The sequence below is a fragment of the Cyrtonyx montezumae genome, unplaced genomic scaffold (genome assembly GCF_038088225.1).
Source record: "Cyrtonyx montezumae isolate F1298 unplaced genomic scaffold, pur_monq_1.0 scaffold_29, whole genome shotgun sequence".
NCBI classification, from domain to species: Eukaryota; Metazoa; Chordata; class Aves; order Galliformes; family Odontophoridae; genus Cyrtonyx; species Cyrtonyx montezumae.
This window is the reverse complement of record NW_027072033.1, coordinates 6,680,633-6,703,612: the sequence shown is the minus strand read 5'-3', so window position 1 is coordinate 6,703,612 and position 22,980 is coordinate 6,680,633. Positions and strand designations below refer to the sequence as shown.

General features: G+C 55.2%; 1 protein-coding gene across 1 annotated transcript in view; it reads right to left on the bottom strand.

Moving 5' to 3' along the window:
- The window catches only part of PAX5 (paired box 5), a 126,497-nt gene extending 112,393 nt beyond the window's left edge, over nt 1-14,104 (bottom strand). The window contains exons 1-3 of the mRNA XM_065740640.1: nt 13,953-14,104; nt 7,862-8,027; nt 3,668-3,865 (exon numbers count right to left, since the gene is read on the bottom strand). Of these exons, the coding sequence (XP_065596712.1) occupies nt 3,668-3,865; nt 7,862-8,027; nt 13,953-13,998 (410 nt within the window). The 5' untranslated portion in view covers nt 13,999-14,104. The remainder of the gene's footprint in view (nt 1-3,667; nt 3,866-7,861; nt 8,028-13,952) is intronic.
- Nucleotides 14,105-22,980: the final 8,876 nt, after the last annotated feature.

Below are 22,980 nucleotides of genomic sequence, written 5' to 3'. Positions count from 1 at the left end.
ATATGCCATCTTCAGGGAGCTGGACACCCCACCCCAGCAGACTTCAGCCTGGACTGCTTGAACACCTTTTTAAGTCTGTTCCTAAACCACCCTGGGTACTGCGCCCACACATCTAAAGAACCTGGATACCACTGAAAAGATTATGCTCAGCCAAATTAATACTAAAAACAAAATGTGCTGGGTTAAATGCTAATCTTAAAAGCTGGATAACCACATTGCCATTGCTGGGGACAGCCTCTGCTCTGAGCTATAATGATGTAAATCAGGAACTATTCAAAGAAGCAGGAACAACAAAAGGCATGTGTAGTGCTGCAGGACAAAGGGGAGTTGCTAAGAAGTGCTCTATCAAATGCTCACCTGCCGACACGCTGCTAAAAAAGAAAAGACGTGGTCTGAAGCCGCTCCAGGGATTACACGGTTCTGCCACAGACTGCAGTGGAATCAAAATGTGCTTGAGCGAGGCACACTCCTCAGACACATCACATGTCTCTGTTTTATGCACTGTTTACCCAGCAGTAATGCTGTGGTAAGCATTTCTCTGTGTTTACCTAGCAAACTCTTTTACCATTTACGCCTGCCTGGAATTTGCAAGAGGGAAGATAGGAGGGGAGCTGAGAGAGGTCTGTCAGGGCAATGCGCTCAGGAGAACACAAAGCAGGTACTTACTTACGGGGAGCCCTATGAGCCTGATCAAGAACCAGCACTTCTGACGCCCAGACCCTCCCCGCTCAGAGCAGGACTTGCTGCCTGCCCCTCCTCTCCCCATCACATTACACGGGCCGCTGGTGAGAGGACAGGAGTAGGTTTGAAAGCATGTTAGCACCAGGGAGTCAGCACCAAAGTGAAGCACTCTGCAGCTGAGCATCTCCAGACTTCACTCAGTGATGGGTCTCTGCTTCTTCCTCTGCATTGGACAAAGCAGCCACTTGCACGAGGGAGCTACAGGCAGCTGTGCAACTAGATTGGAGGGAGAGCACACACATCAAAGACGTCCAAGATCCTTGTATGAGCGAGACTGGAAACAGCACCCTGCCCTAGGCTTCCTTCATGCTCCAGCAAAGGAAGAGTGTCTGAGGCATCCTGACACAAAAAATTTCTTCCTCTGTGGAAAGACCAGGGACCAGAGCATGCCAAAGCAGCTGGGCAGCTTATCTGAGCAAAGCTAATCACAATGATTAATTAAGCCTTAGTTGCACAGAGTTGCTCCTGCTGCAGAGGATTGGCCTACTATTAATATTAATTAATGTTACTAATTAATAATAGTAGTTGTTATTCACTCATATAAGATGGCAGCAACTCAGATGCATCTGCTGAAAATTTGCTCTCTGTAGCAAGGATGTGCTACCCATGTTCTGTCATCGTAGCTTTGCAGTGCACCACTCTGTGCACCACTCTGTCCCCTCAGTCTTCTAGCAGCAACAACAGCTTTCCTGAAGACACCATCATAGCCCTGGGGGTCACCTCCCTCCACACAGCAGAAGCAGAACTGGTGGATCACCACAGCAGCTCTGTCCTGCCCTGTACTGAATGGACCATGCAGGAAGGCTGGGTCAACTTGCCTCCACCAAGACAGAAAACATCCTGAGTGGTTCCTGGAGAGGATTCACATCAGCAACTAGAAAGACTTTCCACCACAGGGCTGAATAAGGAATTGCATCTTCAGAGTAGCACTTCATGTCCTCAGTGCGTGATGGCCCTATCCACAAAGCCTTGGTGTGTGTAAAGACAAACCCCACCAAATGTGCCACAAAAATGAGAGGAGTTACAATTAAAGCCAAGTGTTTAGATATAAATTTCATGATCTTGTCACAGAAGTTTTTGGTTTTCAAGATATTCTCCTAGACTGGCAAAAATAATTCTAAACAAAGACCATGTGCATTTCAAAAGAGGTTTCCCTTCATTAAGTAAAGGGAAGGCTCAGCCAGAGTTGCAAGCAGATGAGAAAGAATATTTCCTGCCAAGTAATTTGGCAATAGATCATTAAACGTGATTTCTGATGCAATGTCAATAAGTGTGTGGTCACTGCCCATGTAGAAACATTCAAAGATGCAGCAAGAGGCAGACTATGGAAAATGGATCAAAATACAACTGGAACATATGTAGTCCCACTGCATTCCCAAGCTACTACTACATTTTTGGTGGGTTTTTGGACAAAGCTTGAAGGCTCACTGCATAAACAAAGTACTTCTCATAACAGCAGCAATGCTTCTGGCACAACAGGACTTGAGCTGACTTTTACGGAAACAAAGACTCATAGAACCATAGAACTGCTTTGGAAGGGACCCACAAGGATCAATGAGCCCAATTTTGCCCTTTGCTATCTACAAACATCCAGAGTGGGATTTTCCTTCCCTTCTCATGGTATCCATACCATGCCTCAGACGGCTTTTTGAACTGAAAATGCTGCATCTATAGCATTATTGAATGATGTTTTGAAGTCTAAGTTACACAAGAACTCCCAGTCAGTAGTAAAGACTGAGTGAACTGACCCGTTTTTGCACTTAACCATGTGGATAAATAACCCAACTCAGTTCAGTAAGACAGAGAACTATTCTGCACTACTGCTGGGGAAGCTACTCCTGCTGCTCAAGCAGTAACTCCACGAATGCAAATCAGGTCAAGATAGCCAATGAAAGAATACTTCATCAATCTATATCATGTCCACAGACACAGGTGGGACTTCATAGCTAACTGGACTCAAAGAATTTGCATGAAATCATGCAAGTGAGAACTTTCTCAGTGGAGCGGTGAAGCCACAGCCTGGTAGGGAGCTCACTCCCAAGAGAAAACAGAAGGACTCTGATTGCTGGTGTGCAGGAGAGTGCCAAAGTGCTCTCCTTCCAAGTGTTAATCCCTCACTGTCAGTCGGGGAAGTCTGGAGACAAAACAGAATATTTCTATGTGCTTTTTCAGTGACAGGCTTAGACAATCCTTGACTGGGATGGAAGCAGGTTACAATAGCTTCAGAACTGCAAGTGACCGCCATGCTCCCTAGCCATGACAGGAGGGAACTCACAAATTTGAGACCAAGGCTTCAGATGAGATTTTCCTTCACTGGCACAAAGGACTTCATAGCCACTCAAGCAATTACATTTAGCATGCAGACACTACTAAACCACGTTACCCTAGTTATATTCATGCTGATAGTACCAGACAGCGGCCAGCATGATTCTGAGCCAACATCAGCAATACTGAGTAGGTGTCAGGAAGACCTTGAGAGCCATGCTTTGGATCCACTCCTCCAGGAACATGGGTGCCAGTCTTTCTTCAGGTCACCACCACCACCACCGCCACCCAACGCAGTTGCATTCTCAGCCTTGCCTGAGCAAAGGCACTTCCCACTGAGTGGAGAGCTCGTATGGATCCAATAATTACAGATCTCCAGCTTCAAGAACTGCAAGTCACAGACCGGAGAATGGGAAAGGGCAGAAAGGAAGCAAAGGACCATAGCACAGCCTGCCCACTCCTGGGAAATAGTGATGGTTGTGATGTTTTCACCACCTGAGTGACCTCACAGCGGCTCCAAAACCCTAAATATGTTATTTAAATGCACACAGACTGCATTTCTAATAGAAATCACAAAGCACCCCAGCTTCTACTAGCAAACGAGGATTCAGTGACCACATTTCCTAGGAAAGCCCCTTCTCAAGACCATGCAAATCTTTACCTGTTAATTGAACTGACGCTGGGCACGGTGTCGTTATCACATACTCGCTCTGCAAGAAGTCTATCCCTGATCTCCCAGGCAAACATGGTGGGATTTTGGCGTTTGTACTCAGCAATTTTTTCGACAACTTTGGGTGTGGCGACCTTTGGTTTTGATCCTCCGATCACTCCAGGCTTAATACTCCCGGTTTCATAATACCTGGGACAACATCCAAAGCAAATCTTCAGTTATCACAGACAGACAGAGAGCACACTTCAAGATTTATAGAGAACATAATTTCAAGGTAACCAAACCCCAGCAAATCCTAAGATACATCTTCACTTTCACATACACATTTTCTCCCTATGTAGTGCTTTATCACCTAATAGATTAACTTATAGTAATTGGAACTGGGCCGTAGGATAGAACAGATATTTTTTCATAATAGAAAGACAAAAGAAACAATGCAAGATTAAAGGGCATGCTGGGATCCAAAATTAACTGAAAATGTGTGTAATTAATCAGAGGTTCTGGCAATAATAGAAACAAATCTCACTGAAGACCACTTTTTGCAGTAGCTTCTTGTATCTAAGGCAATACTACACCACTGATACCTACAACTTGTTAGCATTTCATAGCAACACGAGGACATGAAATCATCTTTTATTTGCACATTTGCAATCCATATGCTGACACATCCTTTTTCCCATTTTATGGTTTTAATATGCATTCTATTGCTTTAAGAGTTAATATTTTTCATAATAGATATGTATTTTAATACAATGCCTTCAGTAATTCAAATGACAAGAAAAGGGGAGCTGCTGGTGTACCTGACAGGCTCAGCTCATTTGGGGGTTTGTTTTTCTGACCAGCTCCACAATCTTTGTTCACAGACACAATCTTAACATGGACAAACAGTTCTGCCGATGTCATACAAGGGAAGCGGGTGGGACGGAGTACTTACACTGACCAAAATATGCCAGATGGATTTTTTTGTTGTTGTTGCATGTAAATCACACTGGAACAACTGCTTTTAGTAGGATTGCAACAAAGCATCACAGTTGAGATCCTCAGCCCCATACATATCCCCCTTTTAATAAGGAAAGCCTGGAAAATGCTGTTAAAAATGTCGTGTTGCATCTACTGAGGAGCAGCAGGGAGACAAGGAATGAAATCAGGCTGAGCACTCCGGGAGCAATATTCTCGCATTTGTGCACTTTCTTGTATCTTGTGAATTTTGTTGAGACCAGCTGAAACACAAACACTGCAGCCACTGTCAAACTGCACCTTCTGAGCAGCGCGTGCTCAGCTCAGCTCTCATCCAACTACCACTGAGCTGTGGTCCCTTACAGCCTAAACTCATCCATTAATTTATCTGTGCCCTTATTTCTCATAAGGAGCTCAGAAAAGACTCTCAGATAAGAATAGCAGATTTTTTTTTATCAGTGTATTTTCTCTAAAGTTACTTGACATAACCACGATATCCAAATTAATGATGATAACAATAATAATAATAAATAATTTCTGAAGTATTTCCAGCATGGCAGAACACAAACAGGTTGCACAGCTAAAGTCCACGTGACTGTAACATGCAACAGTGCTCGTCAGATTTCTGCCAGGCTGCTGGCTTTCAGTCTTTCGGGGAGAGCTCTGTGTGCAGCTCCTGCACAGTGCTGGCACTGTAGTGTTTGTGCATGTTTTCAGACATTCTGGATACAGATGCAAGACTCAGTCTCATCCAGGCAATATTAGTAATGGGCAGCTTTAAGTGTCAAAGACAGACCAACACGAGTGGCATTCCTAAACCCAGCCCAGCAACAAGCTGTAGTGCAATGAAGGTACAGTTAAGCTGCTCTCCCACTTAGTGTCCAGAGGACAATACAATGATGGCACACTTGGACAACAAGCCTGCTAAAGCCTTGCACCCCTGGCTTCATCTCCTGTTCTGGTGGCATCTGTCTGCTAAGAAAGGACACAGAGAAAAGCTGTGCAGTGCGCACTGGTGGAACAGAACATTGTCATTTTCTCAATTCCAGACATCACTGCAGATATGATAAACACACCTAGGTGTTTTCCTACCACACTGCTGAACTGCACCGTGCATGATGTCCCACATCTCAGACCTGCTGCTGGGGATAGCCCAGGTGGTCATGATGTAGGATGTGGGGTTCTCCAGACAGGGACAACCCCGGTGTCAAGCACCCAAACCGCTACCTGCCTGCCTGCCCCAGCCGCCTTGAGCTTCACAGCAGCATACACTCACAGAGCCTGTGCTCACACTCAGTCTGTGGTCACCCAGTGACACTGCTGCCGTTGCCTTCTGCCCATGCAGACAATCCAGTGAGGAGCAGCAGAAGGCAAAGGCAGGCTGCACGGTGCACCCCATCCCAGCTCCACTTTGGGACCAGGCTAGCTGCAGCCATCGCATCCCATTCATAGAAGACCCAGGCTGCAGCTCCTGGGCTAGCACCAGGACAACCACTGTGGCTGCTTCAGGGGATGCAGGCTGAGGAGTCCCATCGTGACATGCCAAGGGGTAGGGAGCTTCACAGGCATCCTCAGTTTTCACATACACACGAACACACACGCATACACAGAGCTCCAATTACAGTGACATTTTACCCACTGTAATTATTAGTTATGAAAATAATGAGGTATGAAATTCCAATTTATTTTTGACAACCTTAATGACAAAGCTTTGGAGCTTCACTATCGGCTCTATACTCCAGATGTACCCAGTGATAAATTTGTTTCAACCTGCAGCAGTGAAAACACCAGACTCTGTCCCCATCAGTACGTCGCCCGTTCCTCAGTCATACACTAGCCCTGATGGGGCTGTCTGCACACTCACAGCAAAACACAGAGTCACCAAGAAACCCCCCCATCACACCTGGAGCAGAGGCCTGCAGAGCACAGGCACAAAGCTCCAGCAGGACAGAGCAGCCCACGGTGGGCTCATGGGAAGCCCAAGGGAAGTTTCCATCTCTAACAGTAAAGCCACTAGTGTTTCTAAAGACACTCAGCATCAGCCTAGAGGGACACACGCAGTCAGCACCAGAGTGCCTCTGTGCAACCGAGGCACAATGTGAGAGTTGGAGCGGTGTGGTGGCTTGCGGCCCTCCAGGAACACTCCATGCAGGGCATGCAGATAGTGCCCAGCAGCTATAAACTAACCGGAGATAACAGCACACTATGGGGACAAGAACGCTGCCATCTAGAAAACTGGGGGCCCATGACTACACCAAGCACATTCGCTTCTGAGCACTCAAGTCACTGAGAGATCACGAACACTGCTAACCCCAACCAGATCTCACACTACCAAAAAGTGCTTTTACAGCTTCATGCATTGGTTTAACAGCCAGTGAGGCAGACTGGTCAAAAATTGGGAAAAAGGAGGAGGGCATGTATACAAACAGTAAAATGCTAAACAACAAAGCTGACTTTTAAACTTTCATAAATATCTCAAGAGGCTGTTCAAAACTGTCAAGAAAAATAAGAGAAAAAAAAATCCTTAATATAAAATACTTGAGTACCTCCAAATGTTACTGTTGTACAGTACTTTATGCACATGATGTCTGTGTCTGTATGGTGCTTACGGCTTTTTTAACCAGAATCAATTTCATCTTTTGAAACAAAACCAGGAAGCAGCATGAATTCAGGGAGTAGTGTGCTGTCACCATGATGATCTGAGCAACTTTAGTCTGAATGGAAAGGTACGTCCAAAATGACCACATCTAAGACCATCAGTAGTGACTGACAATACTCTGTGCTCCTGGTTCCACCAAGGAGTAGGAGAAGACACAAATTAAGCAGCAGGGTTTATTTCCAAGGGGGCTGCATGTGAGCGTGCAAGGGCCATGTCCCTGCCATGCAGAACAGTGCAATCACTCAGGAAGTCTTCTCCAGCGCACAGTGTGGGGACTTCCACCTCCACTCCCTCCTGCTGGAGATGACCTCTGGGTTTCCGCGTGCTCCAAACAGACAGGTGCAGGACTCACGCCGCTCACACCACGGCACGTGTGCTTTGCGTTCACATTACCCGTTACAGGATGTGCAAGGGGAAAAACGAGCACACAAAAGCGCTTCACTTCCTCACGTGGGGCACACGGAACCCGAAGCAGCCGTCGCCAAACCCGACCCCACATGCCTGCGACGCAGGGTGTCGGGGCCGGCCCAGTGCTCCTGCTGGGCCCGGGACGCCCACCCTCTCCGTACCTGCCGAGTATTTTGCTGACGCAGCCGTGGCTGACGCGGAGCTGCCTGGAGATGTCGCACGGCCTCACCCCCTGGTGCGCCAGCTCCACGATCCGCTGCCGGACGACGTCGGGCAGGGGGCGGCCATTCACAAAAACGCCCCCCAGCTGGTTCACACCTCCGTGTCCTGCAACACACGGGGAGGGGGAAGGGGAAGGGGCAGGAGAAGAGCGGCTCGGTCAGCGGCGGGAGGCGCTTCCTTGCGGCCGCCCTCGGCGCCGGCGATGCCGCCGGACCACGCGTCGTTCCCTCCGGCGCGGAGGCGGCCGCGCTCCCCGCAGCCCCGCACCGCCTCTACGCCGCGCGCCGCGGAGGGGTGCGGGGGGTGGAGTGCAGGGGGCCCGCAGCCCTCCGCGGAGGAAACGGCTGCGGGAGCTCCGCGAGCTGCACGACCCTCCTGCAGTGAGGCTCCGCGAGCGCTCTGTGTTTGCGGGATCCGAAATCAAACGCGTCGTTTCTTTCCGAATTGCTTAAGTTGATCGAGAGTAAAACAAAAAAGAAAACACACACACACACACACACGAAAAAACGGGGTGGCTTCAGCCAGAACAATTTATCGCGCTCTTAGGCAGTGCTATCATCCCACAAATGAGACGCAAGCACCGAGCCGAGCGCGGCGCGTCTCTCCCTTTGCAGCAGATTGGTGCTGCTCGCCCCTAGCGAGATGCATCGTGTGTCCGGCGGGACGCGGGGCCCGCTCAGACGGAGTGGAGGAGCCGTGTAAAAGCCTGAAGGCTGTGTTCCATCCACCGAGTAAGAACATACAGTTCGCCCTCATATTGCCAACCGTCCGAATTACTCAGGCTGCGGAGTGGAGAAATTGGAAACAGACAATGCGGGCAGCGCGGGTGCTAATGCTGGAACAAAAATAAAAGAAAATCACTCTATTTGCACAGGATCCGAGCGGTCCCGAATAAACTGACAGGTCAAATGCCTCCGTGGGGAAAAAAAGGAAAAAAAATCGTAAATCGCAAAAAAAAAAAGAGCGGTTTTTGGTTAAAAAAAATTAAAAAAAAAAAAAAGAAAAAGAAAAAAAACAGGCATTTCTCCCCTGATATACTGGTGCCAAACTTTGCAAACACCTTCTAAAACTGTCAATAATCCACGTGAGATGCGTGATTGCTGCAACCTGCGGGGAGCGGAGAGCTGTCTGCTCCGCCTGTACCGGCGCTGGAAGCATTCCGTCCCCGCGGCCGGGCCGAGCCTTGTGCTCACGAGGCATCTCAACCGTGTCCGAAGTGGAGTGGGGCGGCGCGGCAGCCCGGGAGCTGCAGCAACTCCGGGAGGGCCAGAAGCTGCTGCCCTACTGTGCTGGAGGCGGCGCGGGCAGGGGAGAGAAACGCGGCTCTTCAGGAAGGGCAAAACGTGGGGTCAACCCTACAACGTGGTAATGAGTGGGACCAGGAGCTCAGCGCCTATCGGCGGCTTTACATATACGAAATAATGGGCAGAGTGCTCAGTGGTGAAATTCTCCGGGTGAGGAAGGATGGGAAATGAATGGAGGTAGGAGAAGGAAAGAAACAGAGAGGGCAGGAGGGAAGGAAGGAGGGGAAGGGGGGAAGGAGGGAATGAAGGAGGGAAGGAAGGAGGGAAGGAAGGAGGGAAGGAAGGAGGGAAGGAAGGAGGGAAGGAAGGAGGGAAGGAGGGAGGGAAGGAGGGAGGGAAGGAAGGAAGGAAGGAAGGAAGGAAGGAAGGAAGGAAGGAAGGAAGGAAGGAAGGAAGGAAGGAAGGAAGGAAGGAAGGAAGGAAGGGAGGAAGGGAGGAAGGGAGGAAGGGAGGAAGGGAGGAAGGGAGGAAGGGAGGAAGGGAGGAAGGGAGGAAGGGAGGAAGGGAGGAAGGGAGGAAGGGAGGAAGGGAGGAAGGGAGGAAGGGAGGAAGGGAGGAAGGGAGGAAGGGAGGAAGGGAGGAAGGGAGGAAGGGAGGAAGGGAGGAAGGGAGGAAGAGAGGAAGAAGGGAGGGAGGAAAGAAGGGAGGGAGGAAAGAAGGGAGGGAGGGAGGAAGGAAGACACATAAGTTCATAAGTTCATAAGGTTGGAAAGGACCTATAAGATCATCTAGTCCAACCATCCTCCTATCACTATCTCTACCCAACTACTAAATTAAGTCCTTAAGCACCTCATCTAAACGCTTCTTGAACAGCGCTAGGGATGGTGCCTCAACCACCTCCCTAGGCAGGCCATTCCAGTGCCTGACCACTCTTTCAGAAAAGAAATGCTTCCTGAGGTCTAATCTAAATCTTCCCTGGCGCAACTTGTGGCCATTCCCTCTCGTCCTGTCATTACTTATCAGGGAGAAGAGGCCTACCCCCTCCTCACCACAACCCCCCTTCAGGAAGTGGTAGAGTGCTATAAGGTCTCCTCTGAGCCTCCTCTTCTCCAGACTAAACAATCCCAGCTCCCTCAGCCGCTCCTCATAAGACTTGTGCTCCAGGCCCCTCACCAGTTTTGTTGCCCTTCTCTGAACACGCTCCAGGGCCTCAATGTCCTTCTTGTAGTGAGGGGCCCAAAACTGAACACAGTACTCGAGGTGCGGCCGCACCAGAGCTGAGTACAGGGGGATGATCACCTCCCTGCTCCTGCTGGCTACACTATTTCTAATACAGGCCAGGATGCTGTTGGCCTTCTTAGCCACCTGTGCACACTGCCGGCTCATGTTGAGCCGAGCATCAACCAACACCCCCAGGTCCCCACAGAAAGAATGAAATGAAAGAATGAAAAGAAAGGAAGAAATAAGTAAATTTTTTAAAATGAAACATTTTAAAAAAGAAATGAGAGAAAGAAAGAACGGAAAGGAAGAAAGGAAAGAAGTAAAGGGAGGATGGGTTTCTTTGGATACGGGTTCGGCCTCACCCCGGACACGGACGCAAGCCCGAGGCCGGCGAGCCGTGCACCCCGCAGCCGCCACGAACAAAGGCTGCGGGTGGCTCCCGCCTTGGGCCAGCAGTGCCTCTGTGCTCCCGGCCGGCCCGGCCCTCACCCCGGCAGCGGGCGCGGCGCCGCGCCCCGCGAGTGTCCCGGGAACCGCCGCTTGGAGCGGGGCCGCGAAGCGGAGCCCGCACGGCGCTCTTGTGCCCCGCGCACGCCGACTCCGTCCCGATCTCCTCGCTCCGCTGCCCTCAGCACCTCCGCGCGGAGCAGGGCAAAAGACGGAGGATGGAGAGAGCCGAGATTTTCCCGTGAGCGGCTGCGGGGTCAGAGCGAGGGAAGCGATTTTTCCCTTCCCTTTTCCAACCGAATCCCCGCAGCAGATGCCCGTTCCCGCGGCCGTGCCTGAGTGCGGGGCAGCACTGCTCCCGCACCCGGAGCCCTACACCGGGACATTCCGTGAGCTCTGAGGCACCGCGGCACCGGATAGCGCGTTGTTGGCGCCACTGGAGTTCTCCTTTTTAAAGTGTCGTTTGATTCGGCTGAGGCACAGAAAAAACTTAAAAAGCGCCGTTTTGGGGGAAGGCAGAGGCCGTCCCGCCCGCACCCAGCTGCTTCGGCTCCCCCCGGACCGCAGACGGAGAGGGGACGGCTGTGGACGGCTGGAGCGGGCAGCGGAGAGGGAAGAGGCGCAGACCCGCGGCCTTCGCTCTCGGCGTTTTATGTCGAAAACAAATTTCTGGCGCTGGAAGGGCCGTGGCGCACCAGGAAATGAGATTCGTTCTGCCCCAACGTCCCCCGCCGTAACGCAGCGCTGAATGCACCGCGCACGGCGGTGTCACGGCGCCGCGCCCGAGGATCCCTCTCCCTGCGCCCGGAGAAAGGCACAGCCGCGCCGGCCCCGCACTCCGCTGCTGCTCCGCCGCTCCCTCCGGCGCGGAGCACAGAGCAGCGGCTTCTTCTTTAGGGGCGACACGCACACGGCCCTCCGCGCAGCTGAGTTTATTTTGGTTAAATGGATGTGCATCAAAATGCTATGACAGTATCGCTCGGGAAACTTTTCCGCCCGGAGGGAGCGCTTCTCCCGGGGCTTTCCTTTCGGAAAATAGGTACGTATAACCTGCGAACGTATAACCGCGAGCCATGTAGACCGAAGAAGATTATAAATAATAATAATAGAAGACTTAAAAAAAATACAGTTTGGAGCGTGTGTGAGTATATGAGCGCGAGAGGCTCTTTCTCTACCACAGAAGAAATCCAAGGGAAAAAAAATGAATCAGAATTAAAACGAACCCGGGAACAAAGCGCCCGCCGCCGCCACCCGCTGTCAGCAATGCACTCCGCGCGGGGTTCCGCCACGGAACGCGCCCGCACCGTCCCCGCATGGGGCGCGGAGCGGCCTCGGGGCCCCGCGCCACTCCCACTCGGCCGCAACGCGCGGTTCGGTTCGCGCCCCGCGAACTGGGGAGCCCGGAGCCCGCCGCGCCATAGGAGGGGGCAGGCAGCCTACTTACTATGCATTGCTGCAAACGGGTCGTGCTTACAGTGTATTTCCATCGGGGCGGTCCGGCAGCCTCGCGGAGCGCACCTCGCGGCGGCGGCGGCGGCGCTCAGCGCGAGCGGAGATCACGGGCGGATGGCGCGGCAGAGAGGAGCGAGCGGGGAGCGGCGCGGCGTGCGGGCATCCAACGGCGGCACCGCCCGCTTCTTCCGCCGCTTTCGGGCGGGGCGCGGGGCGCGCCCGCCGCCCCCACACCCGAGGACCGCGCGGCCCCGGCGGCGGCGGCGGCTGGGGGAGGCCGTCCCGGCGCGCCCCGACGGCGCTGGGAGCTGCGGGCGGAACGCGGAGCACCCCGCGTCCGGGGCCGTGCGAGTTGCGGGAACTTGTGGCGGCCGCGTGGGCGGGGCGGGGGGCGCGCGGCGCGGGGCGGGGCGGGGCCGTCGGCGGCCGCCGTCGGGGCCGCACCGGCAGCGTGGGGGAGCGTCACCGCCCGCCTCCGCCCGCGGTGCCGTCGCGGAGCTGCCGCGGAGCCGGGCGTCGCGTCCCGCGCTGCCCGCCCCCGGCGCCGCTGGGTTGTGCCGGGCGGGGGGGGGTGGCGGGGAAGGGGAGGACCGGGGGCGGGGTGGTGAGCGGGGGTTGGGGGAGGGAAGGGTGGGCTGGGGGGGAAGCGGGCTGTCCGGTCGCTGCCGCGGGCCCCGCCCCTCTCCCCGCCCCAGAGCTCTTCCCCTCCCTTCCCCCCCCAGTTCCGCGCTACGCGCCGGCCCGCGCCCGCGGAGGACGCGCGGCGGGAGGCTGTTCAGCACCGAGCCGCCGGACAGCGGCGAAACGCGAGGGGGAGGGGGCGGGGCGGTAGCCCGTCACTCACCCTCCCCGGCCAATCGCCGCGCTCAGCTCGGCGGCGCCAGTATTGGCCGCCGTACAGAGCCGGCACCCATTGGCGGGCCGCGGTCCAATGGGGGCGTGGGCGGTGCCGAGCCGGGAGGAGCGGGGCGGGGCCGAAGGGGTGGGGCCTTCCTCGACGGCCGCGACATGTCCCGGGCCCCGCCCCGCCCCGTGGGCGCTCCGGACCACCGCTCTCCGGGCTCCGAGGGCGCGCCCGGCCCTGGTCGTGCCCCCCCGCTCTCTGCCCGCGGATACGGGGCTCTCCCCGCCCCCAGCCCCGGCACTGCGGCCCCTCCGTCCCGTCTGCACAGCCTGTCGGAACGGGGACAGGGACGGGGACCGGGACCCCCCGCGGGACCGCCACCCCCGACTGCGGCGTGACGGCGCTCCTTGGGAGCGGACGAGCGTGGGGCGGGCAACGGGCGTCGGGCGGTAAGGGTCGGGGGCCCGGGAAGCACCCCGTGCCGCGCCCCGCCCGCAGCCTCACAGTGCGGTGCGCCGGTCCCCTCTGCCCCCCGCTGCCCCCTCCTCCCTCCCCCCCGACGGCGCTCCGGGCGCGGCAGTGCAGCGCGGTATCGACGGACCGATTATTCGGGCGATTTAACCAATAAAGGCCCCATCGATCGCTGCGGAATCGCATTGCTCATCGCATTCCGCAAGGCTCCCGCACGGCCCCGCTCCCCCGCCCCGCCGCGCCCCCCCACGGCGCCGGTCACCGCGCCGGCGGCGGCTCCGAGAGGGACGCAGTGTCTCCGCACTCCTCGGCCGCCGCGTCCCCCGGTCCCTCCATCACTCCGCGCCGTACCTGTGCGCCCGGGCCGCGGGGCTGCGTAGATCTTCTCCAAATCCATTGCTATCCTGGAGGAGTTGGTTGAAAGGAGATACAAAAAGTTTGCACCTAGTGTGCTGCTGCCTTCCTCTCGTTTTTCTTTTTTCTTCTTTTCTTTTCTTTTCTTTTCTTTTCTTTTCTTTTCTTTTCTTTTCTTTTCTTTTCTTTTCTTTTCTTTTCTTTTCTTTTCTTTTCTTTTCTTTTCTTTTCTTTTCTTTTCTTTTCTTCTTTCCCTTTTCTTTCTTTTTTCTTCTTTTCTCCCCTTTTCTTTTTATCTTTTCTTCACTTTATTTCTTTTATCCTTTTCTCTTTTTCACTTTTCTTCTCTTTTCCCTTTTCCTTCTTTTCCTTTTTTCTTTCTTTTTTTCTTTTCTCACTTTTTTGATTTTTTTCTTTCCTGCGTGGCTCTCTCAGGTCAGAATAATTCAACCCTTCCGCTCCCCGCAGAGCTTTTGCAGCCGCTCACTGAGCTGAAACTAAACGTTTTAGGTGGAAAAAAGCTTCTGAAGGAACCGTGAAATGATTAAGAAGCCGCGGAGCCCCTCGCCGTGTGAGATCATGTCCTGTGCGCTGCAGCATCACAGGATGTCCCCAGGCACACCCGAGCCTGCTGAGCCCCAACTCTGCCGCTGCACGGACCGGACCCGCCCGGGGTCCACCGACACCAGCGACCCAGCCGCGCCCGGCCGACCCCGCCTGCCGCCTACTTCCCCTTCTCTGCTCCCCACCGCGGGGGCGGAAAGTGGCTGTGCCCCGCTGCAGTGGGTGGACTCCCGTGCGGCCCCGTTACTTCTCCCCGCGCTGTGTGTCACGGCCGCAGGCGGGAGAAGGGCGGCCGATGCGCGGAGTCGGGCCGGGGGCTGCAGGGGCTGCAGCGTTTATTTGTCAGTGTGGTTGCCAAGGGGAAAAAATAAAAAAGGAAGAAAAAAACCAAAAACAAACAAAAAACGAAATAAGAGCCCCTCAAAAAAAAAAAAATAGAAAAAAGCAGGTTCTTTGTTCCTTTCCCAGAAATAAGGAGAAACAGAAAGCAGCAGCAGAGCGGAGCAGCCCCGCACGGAGCGACCGTACCTCGCCCCTGCCCTGCACCGCCCGGCGGGGCCCGGCCCCTCCCCGCGGGGACATGGAACGAACGAAATCCGTGCGAAAACTGGAGCCCGCTCCTGAGCGGTGTTCCCCGGCCTCTACAGCCCCTCTCAGCAGTGCTTCTCCCCCCGGCTCTCTCACACACCGTTAACTGCAGCGACGGAGCCCACTACACCCGCACTGCGTGTGAGCAACGCAGCTCTGCTCGGGGAGCAGGAGGAAAAAAAAAGAAAAAAAGAAATATATAGATGTATATAACGTAATAAAATAATAATGATTTTTAAAGGAAGCAAACAAAAACAACAAGCCGCGGTGGGATGGACCCCTACAGTCTCCCCACCCGCTACGTCCCACGCGCCCTTGGGCCCCTGGACATGGTCGGCTCCCGGGCTCTGCTCTGCTCCCGGGCTGCGCAGTGTAAGTGCGTGTTTGAAAATAGCACTCCGGACTCTGCGGTCCCGATGCTCGTCCTGAGCCCCGCCAGCTGAGGGACGTGACGGGGGGACGAGGCTCGGCTTCGGGTAACGCACGTTGGGGAGGGGCCGCTGGGAGCCCCCGCTCGGTGCTATCCTCAGGAGCGGGGCCCGGGTTCTGGGATAGGCAGCCCGGTGCCCCCGCAGTCCCGTGCACTGCGGCGGCTCTGCAGCAGTATGGCCAGGGCCGGAGGTATCCCCCAGGAAAAGAAGTGCTCCGCTTCTGCTGGCGGCAAACGTCTGCGATCAGCAGGGCCTGAAGGGGTTGTGCACGGGGCCGCGGCTCAGGGAGCTGGAAGGGTCTCTAGACAATGCCACAGCGCCGTTCCAACAAGCAGCTCCGCGGTATGACCCCGGATTTGTATCTGGCAGTCACCAGGACAGGGGCACCGCGGAGCCACGGCTGCAGGAAGAGGGAATCCCCGCGGCACCCGCAGCATCCCCAGGGCTGCGCTGTGCGCTGCGGGAGGCGAGTGGCCGACACGCATGGAGCGGGGAGAAAAGCAGCGGCGCGGCATAAATCTGAGTTTTGGGGCCTTCCGAGGGCCGCTGCTGCCTTCCCTCAGGTGGTGAGGTCATGGGTTTTGTTTTTTTATTTTTTTCTATCTGGTTCACAGACCTCGGAAGTGAAAGGGTAATTCCCCGGCCCCGCGGTGCTCTCACAGCCCACAGCACCGGCTCGGGGCCGCTCGGAAGCGGAGCGCGGGCAGAACCGTGTGCCCACTCGGCACTGTCTGCTCCGGGTCTGGGCGGCCCATTCTCAAGAGGTGACCCAGGGAGGTGTGGGGTGGGCTGGGGCAGAGGGCCGCGCAGAGCCCCGAGCCCCGGCAGCACACCTCGTGTCGTTTGCGTTTGTGTCACCCTCGGGCCGCACAGCAGCGACTGATCCAGAGCAGGACTCCGGTGCTATTCCACCCCTGGGCAGCAACCGGAGCGCGTCTTGCTGCCGCACAAATATCCCCCTCTGCCACAGAGCAGTGCCACAGGGTCCTGACCCTCTCTGTTTTTTCACTTCCCATCGCCACTGCGGGCGCCCAGCAGGCTGTCGCGACAGAACGGACCCCTGGGACGGGTTTAGCCACGGCTGGAGGCAGCGCGGCGGTGCGAGCCGGCCTGTCCCGGGCAGCGGACCACTCCCTGCCGTGATGGTCGCGACTCTCAGGGCACAGTGTGTGGGCAGCCCCGAATGGGGCTGGGAAGGGCGACCCCGGCTGCAGCGCTGTCCCGCGCAGGAGAGCCCCACTCAGAAGCGCTTCATTCCCTTCGGACGGCGGTGCTGATGCTGGGAGGTGCAACGTCCCGGACCATCAGTGCCGCTCGGTCCCGCAGCGAGCAAAACCTGCCCGTTCTTCAGAGTGTGAGAGATGGGCGGGAAATGCCGCGACTTCTCCTTTTTGATCAGTGTGCATTACTGCTCCTGTTGTGCCCTCACCCAGTGCTGTTGTGCTCACAGTGAGCAGTGCCCGCTTCTCCCACCACATGCGCCAGCTCTGCCGCCCGAGAGATGACTGCATGACTCCACGGTACCTTTGCTGCCTGCACCGCATCCTGCACTCTCCATGCCTTCAGCCCGCAGCACACAGCAACCAGGACCGGCATTCCCAGGAGGATGCCCGTGCCAGAGCAGAAACCCCTACCCCAGTCCACCAATACTGTTCTTATCAAAGCATCAGGGAAAAAAGAAAAGTCAGATTTCTCCCTCCACTTTCAAAATCACCTGGAGAAGGGACAGATTGAAGGGGAGAAAGCTGTGCCACCAAGCAGTCTGCTTTCATTAGCTGCCAGTAGCAAGGACAGTATGGCTGATGTCAGCCCTCTGTCTGCATGAACGTACTTGGAAAAACACACAGAGGAAGGGAGGTCAGGAAACCCAGGGGTCTGTGGGGCCCAAGGGAGATGCACACAGGCACTGCCCAGAGGACTCAGGTCCTCTCTGCATTATGTTTCATAATAAGAACCCAGTTCTCCTCTACAGAATGACAAAAGGCTGCTGGACTGCAGCCTCAAGCACGTAACACGTAACACACATCAGACACATGGCCAGGATGGGTGCCAGGCAGTTCCCAGTGCAGGATCCCAACAAGCTGCATGGGTGATGGGTCAGTAAGTGCAGGTCTCCATCAGCATGCTGCCATGTACATACACAGATGCAGGGGTGAACCTCAGCTGCCAAAGAATCTTCAATATATTTCACTCCCAACCAGACGAATAACTCTGAACATTTCCCGTAGGACCTTCAGAGGCAAAAAAAACACAGCCATGTGCCTCCAGCAGGTTCTCCACAGCACCTCTCTTGCCCCTCAGGAGTGCCGTGGCTCACACAGCTCCAGCAGCCACAGCAGCCAACGTCAGATCTCCTCAGGACGTGCTTTCACTCCAACTAGCACAGCCCTGTGCAACACGGCCACTCATTCACTGCAGGCTTGTAAGAAGAGCAGGGACTGGGCTGGATGAATATGTTCATACATTTTCAAGCCTCGGACTATACTGCTGTAAGCAGAAGTTTCTCCATTTCCAGTAGCCCTGGGTACAAAGGCTGTCAGGCACACACTGGGGGAGCTCTGGCTGGGCTCCGTGCCTGGAACGTCAGGTTCCCCTGACAGGCGCTGCCGTAGGGCCCTAGAGGGATGTGCCCGAGGCATCAGGTGGTCACACTTGTTCAGAGCCACCAAAAGCAGCCTGGGTGTTCGTCGTCACCGTGGTGGAGCGGAGGCACTTTGTCCAGAGAGACCGAGTCTCTCCCGTCTCCTATTTCTGTTGAGAGATATACCCCAAGACGCCTTCCCAGATCCCTCGCGAACACCCCCCTCCCCCACCTCGTCCCTTCATTGTACCGCTCCACGTTCCCATCGCTGTGTGCTTGACATGGAGCCGCAATGCTCCCGGCAAACGGGGCGTGCTCTGCAGCGTGATAGCACCCGCAGGTTGACACCGGGGAGGGTCGGAGCCGCTCCCCGCACGGCGCCGGGGCTCCTCCGTGTCCCTCAGGACCCGCCGCACTGCTCCACGCGGGACGCACACAAACACCCGCAGCCGTTGGTGTGGGGCAGCTTCAGCCCCTCGTCCCGCTGAGAGCAGTTACCACAAGAGATTGTTTTTTCCCCTTCTAGGGGTATTTTTGGCGCACTGTCTCTTTCTTTATTTGCATTGCTCTAATTCGGGCTTAGGGCGCTCGGAGCAGGTGATGTCGAGCCCTTCTCGCTATCGCCGCACGGTGAATTGTGGCTAAAGGACGCTCTGAGGGCAGCGCAGAATCTGTCATTAACTCCCGACGTCGCTCACCCCCAATTACACCGCTGCGTGAGGATCATTAGGTGTGAAATACAAAAAGGTGGCGCCGTAATTGAAACCTTTTTTTTTTTCTTTAAGTTTTTAAATTTTGAAATCAATAAAATTAGAGAAGAGCCGCGTGATAGCGCCCGGCCCATTTGCTCGACAGGGAGCCCTAAATCCCCGTGAAGAGCCGTTCGCTCCCCAACGCGTTCCCGACGAAGGGAAACCGAAGGGTTTCCGCGCGCCACCGGCTACGCTCCGGCCGGACTGCCCGTGGGCAACGCGGAGCTGCCGGGGCCGGGGGAGGGCCCGTCCGATGCGGTGCCGGGGACGGCTATCCCCGCACGGAGCGATCCCCGAACGGAGCACCGCGCGGACCGCCCCCAGCGCTGCTCCGCGTGTGCTGCGCGCACGTGTCTGTGCCGCGCCCCGCGGGACGCGCGCTTTCCCCGTGGTAGCAGCTGACCTCGAGGCTTCCAGCAGCTCTGCCCTCGGGCACACGGGGCTCTTTTTAACCCCTTGTTTCCCGCCGCGCACGGCTCCGACACGCTGCTTTCACGGCTTTGTTGCCCTCTTTTTTGTTTTATGCTTGAGTGAAAAATACTAAAATAAAAGCTTGTCGCTATCACACGCCACGACAACTGCTCCTCTCTCCGTGCAGGCCAGGCAGGCGGGGAGAGCGAGTGTCCACGCGAGGGAAGCTCTGCCCCGAGCTGAGAGGGGGCACGGCGACGCCGAAGGGGAGAGGGGAGGGCTGAGACCCGCGGCTCGCACGGATTTGCCGAGCCCCGTGCTAACAGTCCCGTCGTTAGGATCCACGTACAGCTCCGGGCTGTCGGCTGTGCTCGAACACGGCAGCAGCTCACGCACCGGCGGGGCAGGGGCTGCGGGAGGCAGCTGCGGTGCGTGCCGTATTAAAACAAGAACAGCGCGATGTGGCCAGCTGCCTTACCACTCTGCGGCCGGCAGAGCTGGGGCTGTCTGTGCCACCCTACCAGGAGGAGACCCACGTGGAGTGAGCGCTGACCACGCTGCACTGCGCTGCGGAGCAGAGACAGCCTGAGGAGTGCGGTGAGCGCGCAGACAGGAAGAGTAGTGCCCCTGTGCTCCCCCCACCAGCATCCATAAGACGCCGTCGGGGCAGAGACATGCGCCTGTAAAGCTGAATGACTTCCTGCTCGGGGCAGGACCCAGTTACATCAGCATGGGGAACACCACGGCGCGGCCGGGCTGGATTCACCCAACGGCTTCGACTGTCATTGCCCAGCGCCGGCACTGCAATGCGTGAGAGACTGGCTGCAAGCTGCAGCCCTCAGCACGACCTCCAGAGCACGGGCTGACGTCTCGCAGTTGGGCAGAAAGGCTCTTCTGCTTGCTGCGTTTGCGATCAGAGTACCGCGAGTGATTAAGAACAGAGCTGTACATGTACATCAGATATCATTTGAAGTAATGAGTGTATTTTCCTAATCTTCCCAATGGCAGCCTAACAACCCATTTCCAATATCATGCATAATAATTAATTTGTTTTCCTTACAGTAATAAGATTAACAACTTCACATTTACTCGGAGTGCTGAGTTACGTTCAAATAAAATAAGTTCTAATGAGAAAAATTGGAAGTGGCAGCGAATCAATGTTCCACACCGCAGTCAGGTTATAAGTGTTTGTCTATCTTTTCTGCCTGTGTTTTTTGTCAAGATTCCAGTGTAAACAAGATAATTTCTTTCGTGTTGGGTTAGCCTGGGTAAATATGTTTAATGAACAACAAATGCGTTGTAAACATTGAAATAAACCTAAATACCTCAGAAAACAGCCTGGAAACTCTGTGGCACTCCAGCAGGCAATGTCGTGTGAATCCACCACGCAGCGTTAGCTGACGTTGTGCAGAGCGTGGCATCAAAATAACTCCTACATGCCTTACCTTGAGACTCTACGTGTACAGCATCTTTGTATCAGAGGAGTCTCTTCTGGTTGACAGAGCCCTAACATTTGTGCTTCTTTAAAGGAAACTATTGCAACTACAGCAGAAAATCGACTAGTTATAGGTAAGTGAGACAAAAATTGGAGAGGTTTGGTTCTTTGCTCCTCAGATGAGGCAGTGCTGAAACACACCACAGTGGGCACCCAAACCCAGAGCTCTGGGATGTACCCCAGCAGCCCTCCCTCTTGTGTTCCATTCCAGCCCACACCTGTTAATGCAGCACCACTGAACAGCAGGAGAACAGATTCACTTTGTTATCCTTTAGATTCTGTGTGGCCTACGTGAGCACCCCTCTCTCCTCTGTGATTTAGGTTTGATGTTAGAAAGAAATTCCTTACTCAGAGTGTGGTGAGGTACTGGCACTGCTGCCCAGAGAAATTGTGGGTGCCTTGTCGTGGAAGGTGTTCAAGGCCAGGCTGAGTGAGCCCTGGGCAGTCCCATCTGGTGGGAGGGGGAAAACAGCCCATGGCACGGAGTGGGGCTGTGAGGGCTCTGAAGTTCTGTGCCACCCAGCCATTCCCTGGTTCTACAATCTCTGAGGACCTTCCTACACAAGCCATGGTATGGTTCTAGGATTCCATCGTTTTCATTCCAAGAAGCCTCCTCTCTCCCCGTGTGTTGCAGTGCTGTGTGCCCTCCTGCGTGGTGAATGGTTCACAGCAGATGGATAGCAGCAGGATACCACACTGTATTCATACCAGATTGGCTGTGGACATCTCCAGCACTGGGACTTGCTGCGTGGCCCCATTCCACACCCAGGGGGCAGCTCTGCCCCTGCTGCAGGAGGTTGCTGAGGCTGCAGACGAAGCGGTGGAAGAAGAGTTGAGCAGCTTCAGAGGATGTAAGCCCATGGGCTCCATCTGCCACCCAGCAGTCACAAGGCAGCTGTTGACAGCTCGTTTGTGTTGCTTCCAGGGGCATGCATGTCTCCCTGCCTAATTATCGGCAGTTTTAGCTCCACCGCCCGGCTGAGCACAGCCGTCACTTCTCACTGTAAGATCTTCACTGTGCACCACCTCACCGGATTCTAACAGTTTTGGCAGAAATTTCCCAACCTACGTGCATCGTTCAAGCAAAGGCTGTTTTTTGTTCTCATTATGTTCTTCCCTTCTGAGAAACCTTGGACAAAAATCACTTTTCCTCAAGAAAAAAACTATGATTGCTGCACTCCCAGCATAGCTTCTTTAAAATATATATATACATATGTTATATGTATATATATATATATCTTTCAAGAGTAATGTTTTCAGCAGTTTTTCCACAAGAACGTTGCACTGTTGCTTTTCCCTGCAGAGAGCCATGTGTGCCTCAGGATGCTGTGCACTGCTCATTCATGTGTGAGCAGCAGCAATGGGCCACTGGTGCTCAGAGCGGGATTTCCATCTATGTTTGGCAACAGTTGCAGCTTCCTTCCTCTCTCAGCCCTGCATGTGTCATTTTCATAAGCTCAGTGGGTCCATTTCAACTGCTCTGAGCAGGCCATCCTCAGAAGGAGTTCCCCTGTTCCCTGGCTTTTGCCTCTCAGAGGAAGTAGTGCTGGGTGGATCATCTCAATTTGGACGTTCCTGACAGTTGGGCAGGAACCCCAGAACCGCTGCATTCCTTACGATGTGAGGTGCCTCGTCGACAGGCAGCCAGCCCCAGCACGTGGGGACGAAGGGCACCCAGCAGCAGTGGGTTCATCTACAGAAAGCCACCACCGCCCTTCTGCTGGAGGGAGCGGACGTTCCTCGGTGCGTTTCCCATCGGCGTTCCTCTCCACCGCCCTGCCCTCGCTCCGCGTGTTACCCCGCTGCTGCTCCTGGAGGCTCGCAGCGCGCGGGCAGCGCACCGGCCCTGCGGGGAGAAACGATTCGGCCGAGCAGAGCTGCTCCGTGCGGGCGACGTTTTGGGGGGAGCGGGGATGCGGCTCAGCCGGCGCGGCCGGGCGCTGCCAGGGCACAGCGTCCGCCCCACAGCTCCTAGCGAGGGTAAAAGCAAAGGAGAGACGCCGGGCTGCGGGGCGACCCACGACTGAAGTTTCCGCAGAGCTGTTCGCAGACGTTTCTGTTGTCACATCCGCACGAGGTGCACCTCGGAGCGGGGCTGTTTCACCCCGTCCGGCCGTGCTGGCCGTGCCCGGCAGGGTGTGACGCGGACACGGCGCTCGGGGAAGGCACCGAGAGGACGTCGCGCTGCTCCCGGCGCAGCCCC